This window comes from Tamandua tetradactyla, chromosome 6 (assembly GCF_023851605.1).
Source record: "Tamandua tetradactyla isolate mTamTet1 chromosome 6, mTamTet1.pri, whole genome shotgun sequence".
NCBI lineage: Eukaryota > Metazoa > Chordata > Mammalia > Pilosa > Myrmecophagidae > Tamandua > Tamandua tetradactyla.
In genome coordinates this window covers 178,416,701-178,437,033 of record NC_135332.1, presented here as the reverse complement: position 1 = coordinate 178,437,033, position 20,333 = coordinate 178,416,701, and the positions used below count along the sequence as shown (strand labels likewise).

At 42.8% G+C, this 20,333-nt stretch overlaps 1 protein-coding gene across 7 annotated transcripts in view; it reads left to right on the top strand.

Moving 5' to 3' along the window:
- ZFAT (zinc finger and AT-hook domain containing) overlaps positions 1–20,333 on the top strand; it is a 271,981-nt gene that overhangs the window by 202,816 nt on the left and 48,832 nt on the right. For all 7 annotated transcript variants that reach the window (XM_077167748.1, XM_077167742.1, XM_077167743.1 and 4 more), the window contains one exon: positions 17,185–17,323. In XM_077167748.1, the coding sequence (XP_077023863.1) occupies positions 17,185–17,323 (139 nt within the window). The remainder of the gene's footprint in view (positions 1–17,184; positions 17,324–20,333) is intronic.

Sequence of the window (20,333 nt, the reverse complement as noted above, 5' to 3'; positions counted from 1 at the left end):
CCTGCCCCCGCAGCCCTGCCCCCGCGCCCCTGCTCCCAGGAGGAGCTGGTGAATGATGGGGCACAGAGCCAAACCACACATTATGGTAGAAGTTAGTTAATATGGCAGAAAGAAGTAAAACAGGGAACGAGTTGTGAGCAGTGTTGGGGGAGGGAGGGGAGAACTCCCTGGCAAGGCGGCCCACCGTGATCCCCCCTCAAGGAGCCGGGTGTCTCCCAGGCAGCGGGGACCCCCACGGTGTCACGCGCCTGCCCGACTTTCTTGTGGTAGCTTCTTCTTTCCTAATTTATTTTGTTTTTGTTAGAGCAGTTGTAGGCTTACCAAAAAAACATTAAGGAATTGCAGAGTTCCCATATATCCCAGCCACAGTTTTCCCTGTTAGCGCTTTGCCTTAATACTGTAACTTTGTTATAGTTGGTGAAGCAATGTTATTATAGTTCTATTTTTTACTATGATCCAGAGTTTACATTAGGGTTTGTAGTTTGTTTTGTATAGTTATATATATATATATTATACTGGTGACATACTTACAGTTTAAAATGTCCCATTTTTAATCGCTTTCAAGGATGTAGTTTGGTGATGTTAGCTGCCTTCACAGTGTGGTGCCACCGTCACCCTGCATTTCCAAGGCTTTTCCATCGCCTCACACAGAAGCTCTGTGCTAATCAAACATTAACTATTCCCCATTCCCTGTCCCCACCCCTGCCCCTAGTAACCTATATTCTAGCGCTTGACTCTGCGAATTTGCGTATTCTAATTATTTCATATAAGTGATATCCTTTGTGTCTCGCTTATTTCACTCAATACAATATCTTCAGGATTCATCGGTATTGTTGCAAGTGTCATAACTTCATTCCTTTTTACTGCCGAATAAATATTCCATTGTATGTTTATACCATATTTTATTTATCCATTCTTGTGTTGGACACTTGAGTTGTTTCTACCTTTTAGCGATTGTGAACAATGCCGCCCTGACCATCATTGAGCAAATAGGTTTGAGTCCCTACTTTCAGTTCTTTTGGGTATATTACTAGAAGTGGATTTGCCGGGTCATGTGGTAATTCTGTACCCAGTTTTCTGAGGAACCACCAATTGTTTTCCACAGCGGTTACCCTATTGCAATTCCTATCAGCAGTGCGTGAGGTTCCTGTTTCTACACATCGTCACTAAACTTAGTTTCTAGTTTTGAGAAAATAGCAACCATTTAAGAGGGTGTGAAATGGTATCTCTTTGTTGTTTTGATTTGCAGTTCCCTAATGGCTAAATGATACTGAGCATTTTTTCTTGTGCTCTTTGGCCATTTGTGTGTTTTCTTTGGAGAAATGTTATTCAAGTCCTTTGCCCATTGTTTAATTGGGTTGTTTGTCTTTTTGTGGTTGATGGTAGGAGTTCTTTATATATTCTGTAGACTAAACCCTTTTCATATACATGGTTACCAAATATTTTCTACCACTCTGCAGGTTGTTTTTACTCTCTTGATAATATCCGTTAATATACAAAAACTTTTAATTTTGATGAAATTCCTTCCTTTTTTTATTTTTTTTCTTTTGTTGCTTGTGCTTTTGGTGTAAAGTTTAAGAGAACCATTACCTAGTACATGCTTCTGAAGATGTTTCCCTATGTTTTCTTCTAGGAGTTTTATACGTTTTAGTTCTTCTATTCAGATCTTTGATCTGTCCTGAGTTACTTTTTATATAAGGTATGAGGTAGAGGCCTACCTGCATTCTCTTGGATTTGGAGATCCAGTTTTCCAGACCCCATTTATTAAAGAGATTATTCTTTCTCCATTGACTGAACTTGGCACCCTGGTCAAAATCTCAAAATCGGTTGACCATAGATGTTAGAGTTTGTCTCTGAACTCTCAGTTCAGTTCCTTTGGTTTCTAAGTTCTTGTGCCAGTACCATGCTATTTTGATAACTGTCTTTGTAACAAGTTTTAAAATTGCTTAGTGCAAGTCCTGCAACTTTGTTCTTTTTCAAGATGATTTTGGTGAGTCAGAGCCTCTACCTTTCCATGTGAATTTGATGTTTGGCTTTTTCATTTCTCCAGCCAAGACCGTTTTTGGAGTTTTGATTGGGATTGTGTTGAATCTATAAGTAGCTTTTTTTTTTTTATTAAAAAAAATTAACTAACACAACATTTAGAACTCATTCCATTCTACATATGCAATCAGTGATTCTTAATATCATCACAGATGTATGATCATCATTTTTTAGTACATTTTCATTGATTTAGAAAAAGAAATAGCAAGACAACAGAAAAAGAAATAAAATGATAATATAGAGAAAAAAATAAAAATAAAAAATACAAAAAATATATAACAAACCCAAAAAACCAAAACAAACAAACAAACAAAAAAACTATAGCTCAGATGCAGCTTCATTCAGTTTTTAACATAATTACATTACAATTAGGTAGTATTGTGCTGTCCATTTTTGAGTTTTTGTATTCAGTCCTGTTGCACAGTCTGTATCCCTTCAGCTCCAATTACCCATTATCTTACCCTATTTCTACCTCCTGATGGTCTCTGTTACCAATGACATATTCCAAGTTTATTCTCTAATGTCGGTTCACATCAGTGGGACAATACAGTATTTGTCCTTTAGTTTTTGGCTAGTCTCACTCAGCATAATGTTCTCTAGGTCCATCCATGTTATTACATGGTTCATAAGTTTATTCTGTCTTAAAGCTGCATAATATTCCATCGTATGTATATACCACAGTTTGTTTAGCCACTCGTCTGTTGATGGACATTTTGGCTGTTTCCATCTCTTTGCAATTGTAAATAATGCTGCTATAAACATTGGTGTGCAAATGTCCGTTTGTGTCTTTGCCCTTAAGTCCTCTGAGTAGATACCTAGCAAGGGTATTGCTGGGTCGTATGGCAATTATATATTCAGCTTTTTGAGGAACCGCCAAACTGCCTTCCACAGTGGTTGCACCATTTGACATTCCCACCAACATTGGATAAGTGTGCCTCTTTCTCCACATCCTCTCCAGCACTTGTCATTTTCTGTTTTGTTGATAATGGCCATTCTGGTGGGTGTGAGATGATATCTCATTGTGGTTTTGATTTGCATTTCTCTAATGGCCAGGGAATTGAGCATCTCTTCATGTGCCTTTTGGCCATTTGTATTTCCTCTTCTGAGAGGTGTCTGTTCAAGTCTTTTTCCCATTTTGTAAATGGATTGGCTGTCTTTTTGTTGTTGAGTTGAAAAATCTCTTTATAAATTCTGGATACTAGACCTTTATCTGATATGTCATTTCCAAATATTGTCTCCCATTGTGTAGGCTGTCTTTCTACTTTCTTGATGAAGTTCTTTGATGCACAAAAGTGTTTAATTTTGAGGAGCTCCCATTTATTTATTTCTTTCTTCAGTGCTCTTGCTTTTGGTTTAAGGTCCATAAAACCACCTCCAATTGTAAGTTTCATAAGATATCTCCCTACATTTTCCTCTAACTGTTTTATGGTCTTAGACCTAATGTTTAGATCTTTGATCCATTTTGAGTTAACTTTTGTATAGGGTGTGAGATATGGGTCTTCTTTCATTCTTTTGCATATGGATATCCAGTTCTCTAGGCACCATTTATTGAAGAGACTGTTCTGTCCCAGGTGAGTTGGCTTGAATGCCTTATCAAAGATCAGATGTCCATAGATGAGAGGGTCTATATCTGAGCACTCTACTCGATTCCATTGGTCGATATATCTATCTTTATGCCAATACCATGCTGTTTTGACCACTGTGGCTTCATAATATGCCTTAAAGTCCGGCAGCGTGAGACCTCCAGCTTCGTGTTTTTTCCTCAAGATACTTTTAGCAATTCGGGGCACCCTGCCCTTCCAGATAAATTTGCTTATTCGTTTTTCTATTTCTGAAAAGTAAGTTGTTGGGATTTTGATTGGTATTGCATTGAATCTGTAAATCAATTTAGGTAGAATTGACATCTTAACTATATTTAGTCTTCCAATCCATGAACACGGTATGTCCTTCCATCTATTTAGGTCTTCTGTGATTTCTTTTAACAGTTTTTTTGTAGTTTTCTTTGTATAGGTCTTTTGTCTCTTTAGTTAAATTTATTCCTAAGTATTTTATTCTTTTAGTTGCAATTGTAAATGGAATTCGTTTCTTGATTTCCCCCTCAGCTTGTTCATTGCTAGTGTGTAGAAACACTACAGATTTTTGAATGTTGATCTTGTAACCTGCTACTTTGCTCTACTCATTTATTAGCTCTAGTAATTTTGTTGTGGATTTTTCCGGGTTTTCGATGTATAGTATCATATCGTCTGCGAACAGTGATAGTTTTACTTCTTCCTTTCCAATTTTGATGCCTTGTATTTCTTTTTCTTGTCTAATTGCTCTGGCTAGAACCTCCAACACAATGTTGAATAATAGTGGTGATAGTGGACATCCATGTCCTGTTCCTGATCTTAGGGGGAAAGTTTTCAGTTTTTCCCCATTGAGGATGATATTAGCTGTGGGTTTTTCATATATTCCCTCTATCATTTTAAGGAAGGTCCCTTGTATTCCTATCCTTTGAAGTGTTTTCAGCAGGAAAGGATGTTGAATCTTGTCAGATGCCTTCTCTGCATCAATTGAGATGATCATGTGATTTTTCTGCTTTGAATTGTTGATATGGTGTATTACATTAATTGATTTTCTTATGTTGAACCATCCTTGCATACCTGGGATGAATCCTACTTGGTCATGATGTATAATTCTTTTAATGTGTTGCTGGATTCGATTTGCTAGAGTTTTGTTGAGGATTTTTACATCTATATTCATTAGAGAGATTGGTCTGTAGTTTTCTTTTTTTTGTAATATCTTTGCCTGGTTTTGGTATGAGGGTGATGTTGGCTTCATAGAATGAATTAGGTAGCTTTCCCTCCACTTTGATTTTTTTGAAGAGTTTGAGCAGAGTTGGTACTAATTCTTCCTGGAATGTTTGGTAGAATTCACATATGAAGCCGTCTGGTCCTGGACTTTTCTTTTTGGGAAGCTTTTGAATGACTAATTCAATCTCTTTACTTGTGATTGGTTTGTTGAGGTCATCTATTTCTTCTTGAGTCAAAGTTGGTTGTTCATGCCTTTCTAGGAACTTGTCCATTTCATCTACATTGTTGTATTTATTAGCGTAAAGTTGTTCATAGTATCTGTTATTACCTCCTTTATTTCTGTGAGGTCAGTAGTTATGTCTCCTCTTCCATTTCTGATCTTATTTATTTGTGTCCTCTCTCTTCTTCTTTTTGTCAATCTTGCTAAGGGCCCATCAATCTTGTTGATTTTCTCATAGAACCAACTTCTGGTCGTATTGATTTTCTCTATTGTTTTCATGTTCTCAATTTCATTAATTTCTGCTCTAATCTTTGTTATTTCTTTCCTTTTGCTTGCTTTGGGGTTTGTTTGCTGTTCTTTCTCCAGTTCTTCCAAGTGGACAGTAAATTCCTGAATTTTTGCTGTTTCTTCTTTTCTGATACAGGCATTTAGGGCAATAAATTTCCCTCTTAGCACTGCCTTTGCTGCGTCCCATAGGATTTGATATGTTGTGTTTTCATTTTCATTCGCCTCGAGATATTTGCTAATTTCTCTTGTAATTTCTTCCTTGACCCACTCGTTGTTTAAGAGTGTGTTGTTGAGCCTCCACATATTTGTGAATTTTCTGGCACTCTGCCTATTATTGATTTCCAATCTATAAATAGCTTTTAGGTAGAATTGACAATTTAACAATATTTAGTCTTCCCATCCTGGGAGCACGGGAATGTTCTTCTGTTTATTTAGGTCTTCTTTAATTTCTTTTGTCTGTGTTTTGTGGCCATCTAATTCTGTAGCATTACAGCATAATTCTATAACCATCATAATCATCACTGCCAAAGCACAGTGAGTATCTGTTGTACTCTTAGTAATACTCTTACTGTGTATAGTCTCCCTCACTCCTCACAGTAATGCTACGCTGCTGGCAGTGTTTCCATCATCCCATTTCAGATGAGAAAGCTGAGTCTCTGGGAAGTTCAAGAGCTAGCCAGTGGGTGGTGGGGTTTGGAGACCCCATGTCCTCAGGAGGTGTTGAGGCCAGACACCGATGGAGTTTTTTTCTCTCCCAGCAGCATCTCTTGCTTGTGTCTGGAGCTCAGACACCTTGGTCGATGCTTTGTCCCAAAGGCTGGTTTAGCTCCGCCGAGTCTCTTGGAGCCTCCATGAGGGTTTTGAGGTTGTTCACCAGGAGCTGTCCTGCCATCTTACCTTCCTCTCTTTCTGAAAGTTTCCCAAAGCTGCTTCGTTTTCCTTCTCCTGCAGTCTGTCCCTTGTTGCATTTTACGGCGCCATTGTTAAGTTCACTGAGCCTCCTTTTTGTCCAATTTAAGACTTAGTGTCTCGGGTTGTGTGATTACAGTTAAGGAAAGTAATATGATTTTAATGTGCTTGCCCCTGCACCTTGCCTAAATAGAAAAAAAGCCGCTGTGTCCTCAGCATTTCTTTTTCTTCTGGATTTTACTAAAACTTTGTTATTGTTCCTTGCAATTCCTGTGGGGTATATTGTTTTGTTGTTGCTGCTGTTTCTTGTTTTACAGTTCATATTCTAATTTTTTCTCCAATTGGTACTATAAAATTTTGACTCTGAAACGACAATAACTAAAATTTGTGAAACACTTATGGTCTCATTTAGAGATGAGTAGATTGAGACATATGGGTTAAGAGATCTGCCCGTGGGCACCTAGCTAGTGAGTGGTGGAGCTGGGATTTGAGCTGCTGTTTACCTCAGAGCATCCCTCACAGTCATTATGCCAGCTGCCTTACATAGTTCCTCTCAAGTGGAAAATCTCTTCAACTCGTGCAGCAGTCCAGTGTGCATTAATTCCCTTGTCTTTGTGTAGTTCTGGCTCTGTAGAGTGAGATGTGTGGGACTCCTTGAGGACGTATAACTGGAGTCCTTCATCTCTACTTGGTCAGAAGGCTTTGAAGACCACTCAGCTTGTGTCCGAATTTCAGCACTTCCGTTTGTAAACTGTGTGACTTTGAGCAATTCACATAACCTCTTTAACTTCAGTTTCCTTGCCTGGAACTGGGATAGTGTTTCCAGTCTTGCAGGATTGTTGTGAGACTGAAAAGTAATGAATGTAAAGCATCCATTATGGTGTCTTGTATATACCTGACATCTGCACATGATCAGATCTTGAGGGTGGAAATCTTTCACAAGTCTATGTTTTAATCAGTACCTAAATTCATGGACTGTGCAGGTGCCGTGTTGGATACCACAGTGGACCCTCCTTGCCCTGAAGGCTCTTGTGAACCAGGGGTGGACACACCCAAGTACAGAGTGGTTGGAATCGTGTACCAGATTCCAGCACAGGGGCTGTGGAGGGCCCAGCTCAGACCTGAGCGTAGGAAAAGCTTGGCAGAGAAAGATGCTGCTAAACTGAGACTTTCTGGATGCGGAGGAGAGAGCCAGATAAAGGCGGTGAGAGAGCTCCTTGCCATGCCCCACCTGTGGCTAGATTAAGGTAACGGGGATTTAAAAACAGGATGCAAGTGACTTGTGCAGTTTTACTGGTAAGAATTGAGGTTAGGGAAGTGAGCAAGGCTGAGGAGCTTGACTCCATCCAATGGGAAGTGTTTTTAGAAAACTTTATTCTTTAGCGAGATCACTCTGTCTGTGGCATGGAGAGTAGAGTGAGTGGGGAGTGTTAGGGGCAGGAGTACAGGCAGGGGCATCATTGCTGTGTGTGACTCTGGCAAGAATCCTGGTCATCTCCAGGATGAGGCTGGAAAGGATGGTGAGTTTGGAGAACTTTTTTGGGGAAGAATTGATAGAAGTTTCTGTCTTGGGTACATATTGAGCCCTTTACTGAGGTAGGGGGTAAATTACCAACTGGCCCAGCCTTCAAGGACCTATAGTCTAAGAGGGAGAAGATAAGACGCCTGCATCATATCCAGGGTACCAGGTGGAAGGTGATAAACCTAAGAAGGTTCCGTGGAAACCCCCTTGAGTGTGGTGCTGTCTTATTCTTACCTGTGTCTTTGAAGCAGTGTCTGGCACATAATACTTCTGAATACTTTCTGAGTAAAGGCAAGGGATTTACTAAGAAAGCTGTGACAGTGTGGTTTGGCATTTATTTTCTTTTTAACTTTTTAATTGTATAATATAACATATATACAAAGCAAAGAAGGAAAAAAAAGCAATAGTTTTCAAAGCTCTCTTCAACAAGTAGTTATAGGAAGATCCCAGAGTTTGTCATGGGCTACCATCAGCTCAGATTTTTCCTTCTGGCTGCCTCAGGACATGGGAGGCTAGAAGGAATAAATATATATATTTTTTATCATCGCAATTGACTATTTTTTCTTTTTTGTGAAAAATAACTTGTGTACAAAAAAGCAATAACTTTCAAAGCACAGCACAACAGTTAGTTGTAGAACAGATTTCAGGGTTTGGTATGGATTACAATTCTGCAATTTTAGGTTTTTACTTCTAGCTGCTCTGAGATAGTGGAGGCTAAAAGAAATATCAATTTAATGATTCAGCAGTCATATTCATTTGTTATATCCTACCTTCTCTGTCTAACTCCACTATCACCTTTGATCTTTTTCTCCCACTCCTTAGGGGTATTTAGACTATGGCATTTAATTTTTTTTTTTTTTTTCCGCATGGGCAAGCTCTGGGAATCAAACCTGTGTCTCTGGTATGGCAGGCGAGAATTCTGCCACTGAGCCACCATTGTACTACCTGGCATTTAATTTTTAAATAAGATGATTGCATGTTTTGAATTTTTATATATTTTCGATGGATTTTGTCTCTATGATGGAGCCTGTAATCAATTGTCATTTCTCAGATGCAAACATTGACATTTTTCTCTTCCCTCCCCTCCCCTCTCTTCCCTTCCCTTTTTTCTTTTTCTTTCTTTTCTCTTTCTCCCCATTCCCCTCTTCCCTTCCTTCCCTTCCATCCTTCTGTCCCTCCTCCTTTCTTTTTCTTTTTTTTTTGAACTTTTTTTAATTGTATAATATAACATATATACAAAGCAAAGAAAGAAAAAAGCAATAGTTTTCAAAGCTCTCTTCAACAAGTAGTTACATTAGATTCCAGAGTTTATCATGGGCTGCCATATGATCCTCTCAGATTTTTCCTTCTAGCTGTTCCAGAATATTGTTCCTCCTTTCTTTTTAATTCTCTTCTTTACTTTTGGTTGGGTAGATAGAGACTGATGATTATCTATATCCAAGTCTCCAAGTCTGAGATGTCCTTGGGCCATAGGAAGAAGGAAGGTCCTGACACAGCCTTCCCTCCTTGCCCACACACAGCCTAGGGCTTTGGAGTCCCTGCTGGACCCTGCAAGGATGGGCCCTTCTCGCCTCTGTTACCAGTGGGTAGGACACTGGTTCTGTCTGGCCCTTTAGGCACATTTCTCATGAGCCTAAAAACAATGACTCCACACTATAAGAAAACTATAAAATCAAAATTAGTAGATGCTTAATTAAATGTCTACAGAGTAAAACATAACTTCTTTGGTAGCTAAATATTGTTCATAAAAATGTCAGGGCTTTTGAAAACTATTTTAGATTAGATTTTCTCACTTTGTTCACAGTTCTCAAGTCTGCTTGATGGCTGTTAAGAAATCATGAAATATTTGGGTGGCGGATAGTGTTGCTCAATAAATTAAAAAGCAACATTATTAAAATCTTAGTTTTTTTTTAGGAATGAATTCCAGCCGCTGTAGTGTTGCGGGGAGCCTGCCTGAGCCCATGTAAGTGGTGAAAGGACCCTGCCAGTGTGGGGTAGAAACCGGCCTTGGGGGGTCTCTGGGCAACATAAAGAGGGAGCATCTCTGGAAGGGAAGGAAACATTCTTCATTCATCTTTGAGGTGGGATAATGGGTTGGTACCCACTGGGAGATTTCTCCTGGCTCCAAAGACCACATATAATAATTAATTAATTAAGGGCAGCAGTGAGGAGACCTGATGCATTTTATGCTTCTCCAAAGCACAGTCACATTCTCTCTTTTTTGGAGCCACATTTAAATGCTATCAGGTAGGTGGGGAAGATTTGTTTACCCATTTCACAGATACAGAGTCAAAAACAATGACATTGCTAGGGTAAGCTAGCTGATTTGTGGCAGGCGCAACAAATTTGTGCTTTTTCACTCCACCTTTTTGCACCTCTGCTTGATGGAAATATGGTATCATGTCATCACAAAGGTCTCTCTACACTGTAAAGAAGCCCACATTGCAATACCCTGCCTCTATCAAGTCTAAATTATCTTATACCAGCTAGTCCATTTTATGTAGCTTATGATAATTAAATGAGCCTTTTCTGCATTTTGGATCCAAATTCACTTAGATACCAATCAGACCTGTGGTTCGTCTCCTACTGTGTCTCTGTCTCTACATCAGCCAGGTTTTTCAGCTGAAGGTATGGAGTCTGGATGGGTGGCCCCAAGCTTCTTCCCACTCATGTCGCCAGGTTCTTTGGTGTTCTCCTTCACCAGCCCTTACTGCGAGCACAGGCCCACCACAAAGGGCAGCCTCACCTTTGGATCTCTGAGACTTTAGACGCAGTTCCATGACCACAATAAATGTGTAAATTAGACAGCTGAATCTTACCTGATGAGTGACTTCCTGCTTGCTGTGAATGGGATCAAGCAAAGCAGCCTCTCTACTAAAAAACCATCCTTGAGCTTTATAATCGGTTACCAGTGTCATGACCTTGGCATTACCTCATCATTTTAAAACATCACTCAAAGTCCCTTCTCTGATGCCAGTGGGAAATTGGATTAGCCTTACTTTAATGTACTTAGAAGTTTTATAATCAAGTTTCTCAGAACCCAATTTCATCTGTGAGACAGGACATCCTGTCTTCTTCTATTTTTTTTTCTGTTTTTCTGTTTGAAGAACCAGAACAGTGAATTCTCAAATTGTGGAAAAGTGGATTTTACAAGCTTTCTTGATAGAAGTCAGAGAACGTAAAGAGTTTGAGCCTCAACAAATTCAATTACATTTTTTTCTTTCAACTCAAATTGATGATCTTCAGTGCATCTTTTGAGAAAGATTCTTCAACGTGCCCTTTGAAAAAGGACTATGACCAAAAACCCAGGTCCTGCCCCTTCTCGGCTCTCCTTGGCCTGCTGTGACCTGGCTGTCTTTTCCTGCACGCCACAGAAAGTCCTCTGAGCAAGCGCCTCGTGGCCGGATCCCATGCAGGCGTGTTCAGCCTTGTCTTATTGGACCCTCCGTGCACGTGACTCCGTCGTCCTGCCTCCTTCAAGGACTTTAGTCCCTAGATTTCTGTGGCTCCAGCCTCCCCTGAATCTCCCGTTTGCTCTTTTTCTTTCTCTGTCTCTTTTCTTCTTTCCTAAACTTTTTTTTGAAATAAACCTATACAGAGAATTCCAGCATAACCTCACTCAGATCCACCAGTTTTTGACATTTTGCCTTCCCTCCCTTCTTTCTTTAACAACATTTTTATATCTATTTATTCACCTGTCTGTCTATCTTCCTGTTCACCTATTTTCTAAAGTTTGAGAGCAGGTTGTATAGATTGTGCTTCCTGAACACTGAATAATTCCATCTACTTTCCTAAGAGTAAGGGCATTCACTTATGTAACTACCTTAAGTGTGGTTATCAAGTTCAGGAAATTTAACACGGATATAATGCTTACGGTCTATATTCAATTTTTTCACATGATCCAGTAATGTCCTTTTGGGCATTTTTCCCTCCATATTAGATCCAGTCCAGGATCATGTATGGTATTTAGTTTTTATGGTCTCTTTATTCTCTCTCTCTCTCTCCTTTTTAAATTGTGGAGAACTATATAGAACATGAACTTTCCCAACTCAACTACTCCCAAGCATACAAGTCATTGGAATTAATCTCATTCACAGTGTTAGTGTTGTATTACCCTCACCACCTTTCATTACCAGAACCTTTCCGTCACCCCAAACAGAAACCCTGCACCTTGCTGTGATTTTTTCTTGTCCTCCTTAGTGAGCTCGTCGTCTTTTGCCTGTCTCCTTTTTTGCAGGGTACTGTTCTAATTCCGCTTCTCTTGCTTTAAACTCTCTTACAATGGATGTGTTCACTCATGTATCTGCCAGTTGCCTGTGCTCAGATCTCTGTCTCCCACGTGGAACTTTCCCCCAAGGTTCAGGCTCATGTTTCCAACCACCTTCTGGACTCCCTTCCTGATAACCAAATTTCTATAAACTCACCATTTCACTTGCCTAATCCAAATAACCTCCTCTTCAGCTGGTGGCCTTCCTGTCCGCTTTGGCATGGATGCTGAAAACTTGGGGTCATTCTTGAGTCTCCGTTTTCATACATGAACTCAGTCCTTAGGTCTGGCTAATTTTACCTCTTCCGTGTCTCTTAAACCATCTCTTCTTTTTCTAGCATTGTTCCATGACCTCATTGCAGGCTCTCGGTAGCTCTTTAACACTGAGACACCATGAGATTGGTTCCTAGTTTCCAGTCTTGCTCCCTTCAAACCCATCCTCTGCTTTAGTGCTGGAGTGATAGTTCTAAAACGTGGAGTGGGCTGCGTCAGTCTTCTTCCTGACACCTCCTGGTGGCTCCCATGAGCTCAAGTCACTTTCTAATAGGCCTACGTGGCCATGGTGATCTGACTGCTGAGTGCCCTCGTCTTCTCCTCTCCCACCAATCCCTGCCTCCTGCTTGATTATCCAACGATGGCTTACTTTTTGCCCAGGTCACTGTGCTGTTTCTCCTTTTATGGGAGGTTAGTTGTTAGATCTTGGCTGCCTTATGTCCAGGAAATCCAAGAATACCAAACCATACCTCTCCCAATGAGGCTCTCAGGGGAGATAATGACAAAGGGAAACTAAGCCATCTCTGTATCGTTAACTGGACCTGGACTTCAAATTCCAGTGCAGACTGAGTGGTCAGGTAGGAGCCTGTGAAACACTGGACAAGTTCCTTAGCCATTCTGTGCCTCAGTTTCCTCATCTATAAAGTAGGGATAATACTTGTAACCCACCACGTGGGGTTGTTGTGAGATAAAGCACTTAGAATTCTTGCTCTATGGTAGCTAACAGTAAATGTTAGTTCAGTGGTAATTATTATGTCAGATCTCACTACTTTGATTAATAGCTCCAGTGCAACATTGAATAACAGGCGTGACAACAAGCTCCCTGCCTTATTTTTGCTTCAATTTCTCCATTTCTTTCTTTCTTTTTGTTTTTTTTGTATGCTGTATGGTGGGGTCACATTTCATTCTTTTTTTCATGTGAGTATCCTCTTATTGCAGCATAATTATTGAATTTTTGCTTGTTTGGTTTTTTGTTTATTTTGGGGGAAAGCGCCTGGGCTGGGAATTGAACCCAGGTCTCTCTCATGGCAGGCAAGAATTCTACCACTGAACTACCCTCGCACCCCCTGAACTACCCTTATACCTGCTGAACTAGCCTAGCACCCCCTCCATTTCTTTTTGGACATAGCGACAACTTTTGTGCTTTTTCCCAGTTGTACTACCCTACTATAGTATAGTATACTTTACATCTTCCTCCTAACTTTTGGACATATTCTGACTTGAAAGCTCTCAATAAATAATTTCCATTTTGGAACCTAGTGTCATTTGCTATTTGTGAGTATCTGACTAAGAAACCAGGTTTTATGATTGTCTGTCTAGAAGGCATTAAAAAAATTTTTTTTTTTTTTTGCATGGGTATGCAGTGGGAACCGAACCCGTAGAAGGCATTTAATTTTAAGAGTTGATGTCAGAGTCCCAAAACTCGTGGATAGTGAGATAATCGCAGATCTTTCTGGTTTGTCACTGAGTTGCCAGGGCTAGAGAATTGGGCCTGACTCACAGCAGGAAGTCAGTAAATACCTGTTTCATAAATAACCACCTCAAGACATGGAATATTGATAACGCAGTCAGACTTTGGGTCTAGTGATGGGTGTCACCCACCCTCTCCTCCTCTGTCTCTACCCCTGGGACAGCCCTAATAGCGTTGTTGAAATGGGGCACTATTTAATGGGTCAGAATTTGTTTTGCTGTAGGGGTTACCCAGATGTGACTCAGTGACCACAGTTAAAGTAGAGGACGCCAAGTAAAAGTTTGGTGGTGATGGGTTTCATGTAAAAGCTTATATGTGCACAAGGGAGCAGGAGCAAAGACCAAGGAATGAAGGAGATGGGTTGCTCCTTCTAAACCCTCCGAGCTGCTCAGCAGTGAAAGGGTTGCTTGGGGACCTGTGACCTTCCTGCATCTAAGCAAAGGTGAGGTAGATGCAGACTGTCCAAGATGCAAGAAAGTTTCCTAATGGAGGGGAGATCAGTCAAAATCAAGGGTTCGTTCCAAGTTGATTAATTGAAGATTTCAACAGAAATTAGTAGCTCATGGGCTGATTTCTCATTTGGGCTTATCGTCGTAGTTTTGCTTATGTGCTCACGTTATGGGAGTTTTCCTCCTCATTAGCAGCTACCACAGTGGATGAGGGGAATGAAAAGGGACGAAGGTTTCATGAGGCAATTTACCTGCTTTGCCAGAAGAAAGATGAAGTTGACCCTAGAGTCTGAAGTTAGGTTTGTAGGACCATTTCTCATTTTAATTGCCCCTTCTCTTTCTGCTCTGATTCCAACTGACCACCCAGCATTGATAAATACAGTATTTGTACAATTTTTCTTTTTGATTTTTTTGTAAATTTTGGAATGTTAATTCCAAATAGTAATCTTATAATATGTGACTATCTAGAGATGAAAGCACTTGGAAATGTTTTATCTTGCATTTTAATTTTGCAAATAATCACATATTGGAATTTAAGGCTTTCTGTTCTCTGCTGTGTAACTAGATGGGAAAGTTTGACTAATTTTTGCTTTGGTTTCTGGTCCTTCTCTTAGCAGACCCCTGTGGGCCTAACCAGAAGTACTGCACACAGGCGAAGGCCAGACCGAAACAGTCAGGGTAGCATGTAGCACCCTGCAGGCCCAATGTGGCTGCAACACAGGCAGCATCCTCGGGGATTCCACCACAGGCGAAGGCTAGACCGAAACAGTCAGGGTAGCACGTAGCACCCTGCAGGCCCGATGCGGCCACAACGCAGGCAGCGTCCCTGGGGATTCCACCGCAGGCTGGCCCTCACCAGGCTAACTTCCTGTGTCCTTCCCTCCAGGAATGGCCCTCCTGGGGAAAACAGCATTTGCTTTATAAGCTTTCTCTGTGCTGGAGTGACAGACGAAGAGGAAAGGGTGAGTTCTGGAGAGGGTTCAGAGTAAGACTGGGTAAGACGCAGTAACTAGATTCGTGAGAGAAGGAAAAGTCAAGTTGACTCTCAGCTTTCAGATTTTGGGTGATTAGCTGATTTCACAGAAAGCAGTTGAAAACCACAGCCTGTGGTTCAGGCAAGAGAACATAACAGTATATGTAGATTCTGCAGTGGTCGGTGTAAAATGATCATTGGAACTAGTGCAGAAGAACAAAGCAGGCCCAAGGAGAGAACCGGGGAGAAAGCCAGCCTTTAAACCTTAGGCCTGAGATGCAGGTCTAGCAAATAAACAGAGAAAGAAAGTTCAGAGAGCAAGAAGGAAAGCCCAGAGCTTGTGACAGTGCAGAGTCAAGGAGCGAGACTGTGCCCCATGTCCCAGCTAAAGGAGGCAGACAGGAGGAGCATGTGGTCTGAGGAGGGAGGGCTGCCATCCCTTCAGGAGTTGATTGCCTGTGAGGTTGCAGAGGCCTGAGAGGTGAGTGGAGGTGAGAAGGGGAGGGCAGTGGGCAGAAAGTACCTTTCAAGAAGGTGGGTGCAGGGCAGGGGGCCTAAGAGAAAGGTGTGTGGTGATGAAGCCGAGAGACAGGGCAGGTTTTCTTTTCATTTTCTTCTCTCTCTCTCTCTCTCTCTGCCTTCTGCTTCCCATCCCCTTTTATCTCTCTCTCTTTGGGAAGACTTGAGCACATTCGTATGCCTGAAAGGAAGAGAGCATTGAAAGAGAAGGTACTGATTAGAGGAGAGGACATGTCCCCCTGCCTGTTGGTGCACTCACGCTCAGAGCTGCTGCTGCTTTGGGTTTACCGCTTCTGCTGGTGAGAGAGACTGATGAGTCGAACAGTCCAGGAGTCAAGGTGTTTGAGGTCTTATTAGACACAGTAGCACATCTGGTCCCAAACACACAGCAACAGTTGTGCCAAAATTGATAATAAAATCAGTAAGAAGCTCTTTAAGTGGCACCTTGGATAGCAGGTTTTAATGTACATCATTTAAGTCCCACAGCGACTTTACAGGGTAGGTATCATTGCCCCATTTTACTGGTGAGAAAACCAGTGCCTGGAGAAGCTTTGTGACTCTCCTGAGTTCCCTGGCGGTGAGTTCAGCAGCGCGGTACAGCTTGCTGGAGGGATTCCCTGTGCCATCCCCACGCTGCTCCTACCCCCCAGGCAGCGAGGCTACTGGTGTCACCAGACAGGTCTCTGGACACAAAGCAAATTTCTGTGGCTGGCCTTCTGCTGTCAGAATCGCACAGCACATGGTCTAGGATGATGCCTTAGTGTGGTCCTGACTGGGGATAAGGACGCAGAATGGCCAGTGACCGGATACAGCATCCCTGCCCTCCCTGCAAGCACTGCTCATTGAAGTCTTCCAGGGGCCCAGGCAGCGCCCCTTTCCTGCTCTTTATGACTCCCCAGAGGCCGTGTGTGAGATGGCAGCCCAGTCTCCATGACCCGTTCCGTGTCCTTGTTCTTCACGTGGCTTATCTTGTCTGGGGTGGGGGGTGGCAGGTGGAGATGGACTTGACCGCGAGGGTTTTGCTCCAGTGAACAGCGATGGCAGGTGCCATGTGCAGCGAGGTGTGCACGTGGGCCCAGCGGCATCAGCTCCAGCAGCAGGCGGCGCGGGGTTGCGATGGGGCAGCCTTCTGAGAGGACTTCATGGAGAAGTGATAGGTCACTGGGTTCTTGTTTTCTTCTTGAGCAAGGGTGAAAAGCAGTGAAAGCAGCCACTTCCCAGCAGCGCCTCTGCCCGCTGTGGGATCCCCCACCTGGGCACCAGGGCCTGGGGCTCCTGAGGCTGCTGGTTTCCCTGCAGCACAGCCCAGGCCACCAGGGCTCAGCCCAGGACCACAGGCATCCAAGCCGTTTGGGAGAGCTCATGAAGGAGAGCGTCGCAGGGGTTGTGGCCTGTTCCTTTGCTCTGGGGGCTGGTGGCGCCGGACTCACCTTCCCTAACTCTGCTCCTGCCCTGCAGCCCTTCCGCTGTGCCCACTGCCACTACTCCTGCAACATCTCGGGCTCTCTGAAGCGGCACTACAACAGGAAGCACCCCAACGAGGAGTACGCCAACGCGGGCACTGGGGAGCTGGCCACCGATGTGCTCATCCAGCAAGGTGAGTGCCCAGCCCCTTTCTTCCCGCGGGGTTGCCACCGGCCTCTCCCAGCCCCGTGCTAATCGAGCACGTAGAGTTTTGTTAATTCTTGATCATAATGATCGCTGTCTCCCTCGTCGTCTTCTTGCATGTTATTATTTATCACCATTTCTTATTGCCCAGAAGATAGCATACCAGTCTTAATGGAGATCCAAAACAAGAGAAGCAAAACCTTACCCACAAATGTTAGTGCCCTAACAATGTTCGTTTATCAGTATTTCCTTCCATTCTTTGTCCATGCATGGATTTGCATAAATGATAGCTCATAGTTTACTTTCTTTACTTAACACTGCATGTTTTTTTGGTGCTTGGTCTTCCTAATTTTATTTTTAAAGGCTATTTGTAAATAACACTGAATGGAAGCACCCTGATTTATTTAACCATTTGCCTGTTGTTGAGCATGGTGGGATTTGCAGATTTTTTCTTCTTAAGTATGAATAATGCAATGATTAGCAATATTTATAGGTGAGCTCCTTTGGATTATCTAAAAATATTTATTGGCTACTCATACTTACTCATGCTGAAGGGTAAGATCAATTTGAAACATTTCCACTAATGAGAATAGATGGAAATCTCTAATATTGTCAAAAGCCTTTTTTTTTTTGCTTCTTTTCTCAGTAAATGGTCACACCTCCTTGACTGAGAGGACTGAGCTCATGTGCAGTCACCGATTGCAGCATGCAGTATGTCCTTTACTCCTTTTTCCCAATTCCTGCCACTATTTGAAGTAGAAGACGGTTTTAGAAATCTGCCCCCAGTTTATGGAGATTGAGATTTTAAACTCTGCTGTAGCTGGGGATGCTCAGTGTTCTGATTCAGCATGAAGCTGTGTTTGCTGTAAAGGCCATAAAATGCATCTTAATGTAAAACAGATGACTCGACTGTGTCCTTTCATTGACAGTGCTGATGCTCAGAAATAGGTGAGCAGCAGAGAAAACTCAGGGTAATTTTAAAGTCATCCCTCTGGGGTACCAGACAGGTGTGTGTTTTCTTTGCTGGCAGCTTCTTGGACCTGGCGAGCAGGACAGTGTGGCAGAGAGGGCTGGGCTAGCTCCTGCCTCCTTCTTCCTTAGTGTGTTATCTTTGGCAGGTCAGTTAACCACTTGCCTCGGGCCTGTCGAGTTTGGAGCGGGCGTTCAGTGAGGAAATGCTTGTAAAGCACCTGGACTCAGTATATTTTCATTCCTTTTTTTTTTCTTTTTCCTGATAATATCCACTACCTCCCTAGCCATTGTATTATTTTCGATGACAACCCTGCCCAGAAATCACAGAGGAGTGAGTGGGTTTGCCTAGAGTCACAGTAAGCAACTGGAGCTGCAGGCGAACGATTTGTTTTAACATCCTTCCTGCTGCTAGATTGGATGGCAGGAAATAAACATTACTGTGGCTGCGGGGACAGGCTGCGGGGCCTGACCGATGACACTCGTTGTCTTGTTGCTTCCCAAACTTCCCTCATTGCCCTGAAGATGATGTGCTGAGGCTGAACTGCTTCTCGCCCTCGTTTCCACTGAACTCTCCTGGATTTTCTGCAGTCAATTGGCGGTCCCTGACAGGACTCGATTTTACATTTCAGTTTTGCAGGGGGTATTTCTGGTCTTCTTTCACACGTTTGTGCCTTTTTCCTTCAAGGGAACATGCTGGGGAGGGAGACTCTGCAATGTTTCTTGGTTCTTAAGAGCCTCTGTGCTGTTGGGCTTTTGTGAGAGAACAGTCTCTGAAACCCGGTCGCTGGTTCCGTGTGAATGTAATTTAGGCGTCTCGGAACCGCAACTCGCACGTCTCGTGTCTGGGAGAGGAAAGGAGGGAAATGGAGGAATTGACACTGCGTTAAAGTACTGTGTTGGCGATGCTGGGTTGTTTGCTACCACTGTAATTTTTCATTTCAAATAATTCTCCCTATTGGATTTTATGGATAATCTGTTGGATTTTATTTCCCTAGTCGTTCCCCAAAAACATCTTCATGGGGCTTTATAATTTCTTGTTTTGACAAAGGGGTATTTAGTTAAAATAATGATGTCACAGAAAAACATGAATACAATACCGTTTTCCCGCACATGGTCTTACAGCCTCCTTAAGCCACAGGCGGGGTTCCTTGTCTATCCGCTGTGCTTGAACAGCGCCACGCTGCCGGTGGCCGAGGCTGTGCCCCTCCCGCCCTGCCTGGGCGAGCCTGGGGCACATGTCAATGCACAGGCATGTTGAGGATATGCGGGAGGTGGCCCAGAAGGGGCTGGGATCTTCCCAGTTCACACATTTCTGTTTTCCGGGGCTTTTTGAGGGCAGGTGCTTGGGTCATCTTCATGTGGTCTGGAAGCTTGCTGGAAAGGGTGTGTTGGTAAATGTTCAGCAGCTGGCTGGCTGTTGGGGGAGGGAGGGCAAGCCCTGGCGTGTGCTGTTTTCCAATTCCATGGTGTACCTGCCCCCACTACTGCCCTCAGACCTCTTACCCAATGTGATGCTGCTGAATGCAGCCGGGAAGAGATGGGCCCAGGCGGTCTAGGAGCTGGTACAAGCCAGTGTCCGTAAGTCCTGGTCCCACAGCCACCTGGCAACCTTTAGGACTCGCTGACTCCCCCAGAACTCCGGCGCCTTTTGTTAATTAGAGCTGTAATGAGCCCTATGTAAATGTTACACTCCCAGCTTATCTTTTTTGGCCCATCTGATAATTTTGAAAGATTGGGTAGCTAATCTCTTATTTATTCTTCTTTGCCCAGTCTGTGATCATTAGTAGGGATTTACAGCACTCTGCCACACAAATCCCATTTCCTGTTGTTTATGGAAGGCATCCTTGTGTGCTTCAGTGTGTCTGCCCCCATCCCCCTTCTAAAATATGCCTGATGAGGCTAGCCCCACAACTGCTTGTGAGAGGCATAAATTGCTTTGGTGCCAGGCTTCAGAAATGATCATCTTTCTGTTGGAGCTCATACCAGAATAAAGATGGGGCTTCACAGGCTGGTCATTTCCCACTGGC